Source organism: Corvus brachyrhynchos, unplaced genomic scaffold (assembly GCF_000691975.1).
Source record: "Corvus brachyrhynchos isolate BGI_N302 unplaced genomic scaffold, ASM69197v1 scaffold545, whole genome shotgun sequence".
NCBI classification, from domain to species: Eukaryota; Metazoa; Chordata; class Aves; order Passeriformes; family Corvidae; genus Corvus; species Corvus brachyrhynchos.
Genome location: NW_008238116.1, coordinates 21,810 through 22,918, shown reverse-complemented (window position 1 = coordinate 22,918; position 1,109 = coordinate 21,810). Strand labels below are relative to the sequence as shown.

The following is a 1,109-nucleotide window of genomic DNA, read 5'->3' as shown; positions in this document are numbered from 1 at the left end:
CCCCGTCGAGCGAGCAGTGCACGGCGCCGTTGGCCCCCGAATCGCGGTCCTGCACATGTAGCAGGGCCACCACGGTCCCTGACGGGGAGTCCTCAGAGATGGCGCTTACTGCCGATCTCACCGAAATCTCTGGGACATTGTCATTGACGTCTGTCACAGTAATCACCACTTTTGCCGTATCATAAAGAGCACCACCATCATATGCCTCCAGGTCCAGCAGGTAGGTTTTACCTTCCTCGAAATCCAGGTTCTGCCCCAGGGTGATTGCTCCCGTCTCAGAGTCCAGGCTGAATACCTGCGATGAAGCCGCCTTCTTTTTTTTAAAGGAGTATTTCACTTGTCCATTCAGCCCCTCATCTGCATCGGTGGCCGTGACAGTAACGAGGGTGGAGCCCACGGGCACGTCCTCGGGCACAAGCACCCTGTACTCCGCCTGGCTGAACACGGGCGCGTTGTCATTCGCATCCACCACTGTCACACGGATCCGAGCTGTGCCCGTCCGCCGGCTCCCCGCCGCCAATCCCCCTCAGCCCCAGCTCGTGAAACGCAGCCTCCTCCCGGTCCAGCGCCTTCGCCAGCACCAGCTCGGGACGCTGATCGCCGCCGGGGCCCGCCTGCACGGCCAGCGAGAAGTGCTCGTCGCCGCTCAGCTCGTAGCTCTGCAGGGAATTCCGGCCCCAGTCCGGATCATGAGCCTCAGCCAGAGCAAACCGCGACCCCGGGGCTGTCATCTCGCTCAGTCTCATATCAGTATCTGACTCTTGAAAGCTGGGGGCGTTGTCGTTGATATCTGCAATCTCCACTTCGATTTCATAAAACTTCATTTCTTCCTCCACTATCAGCTCACAGCGCAGCACGCATTGCTGCACACTCTCACACAGCTGCTCTCTGTCGATCCTCTCCGCCGTCACTAAATGTCCCGTCTTCCCGTGCACAGCGAAATATTGAATCCCACCTCTTTCTATGATGCGGACGCCGCCGTCTCGGAGCTCTGGCAGCTGCAGCCCCAGGTCCTTGGCCACGTCGCCCACGAACGAGCCCTTGGGCATCTCCTCGGGCACCGAGTAGCGCAGCTGCCCCCACGCCGCCTCCCACGCTGCCCGCCGGCA

At 60.7% G+C, this 1,109-nt stretch overlaps 1 protein-coding gene across 1 annotated transcript in view; it reads right to left on the bottom strand.

Moving 5' to 3' along the window:
* LOC103614980 (protocadherin gamma-A10-like) overlaps positions 1-1,109 on the bottom strand; it is a gene marked incomplete at its 5' end in the record, with an annotated part of 2,390 nt that extends 1,281 nt beyond the window's left edge. The window contains 2 exon segments of the mRNA XM_017733397.1: positions 2-503; positions 505-1,109. Coding sequence (XP_017588886.1) covers positions 2-503; positions 505-1,109 — 1,107 coding nt within the window.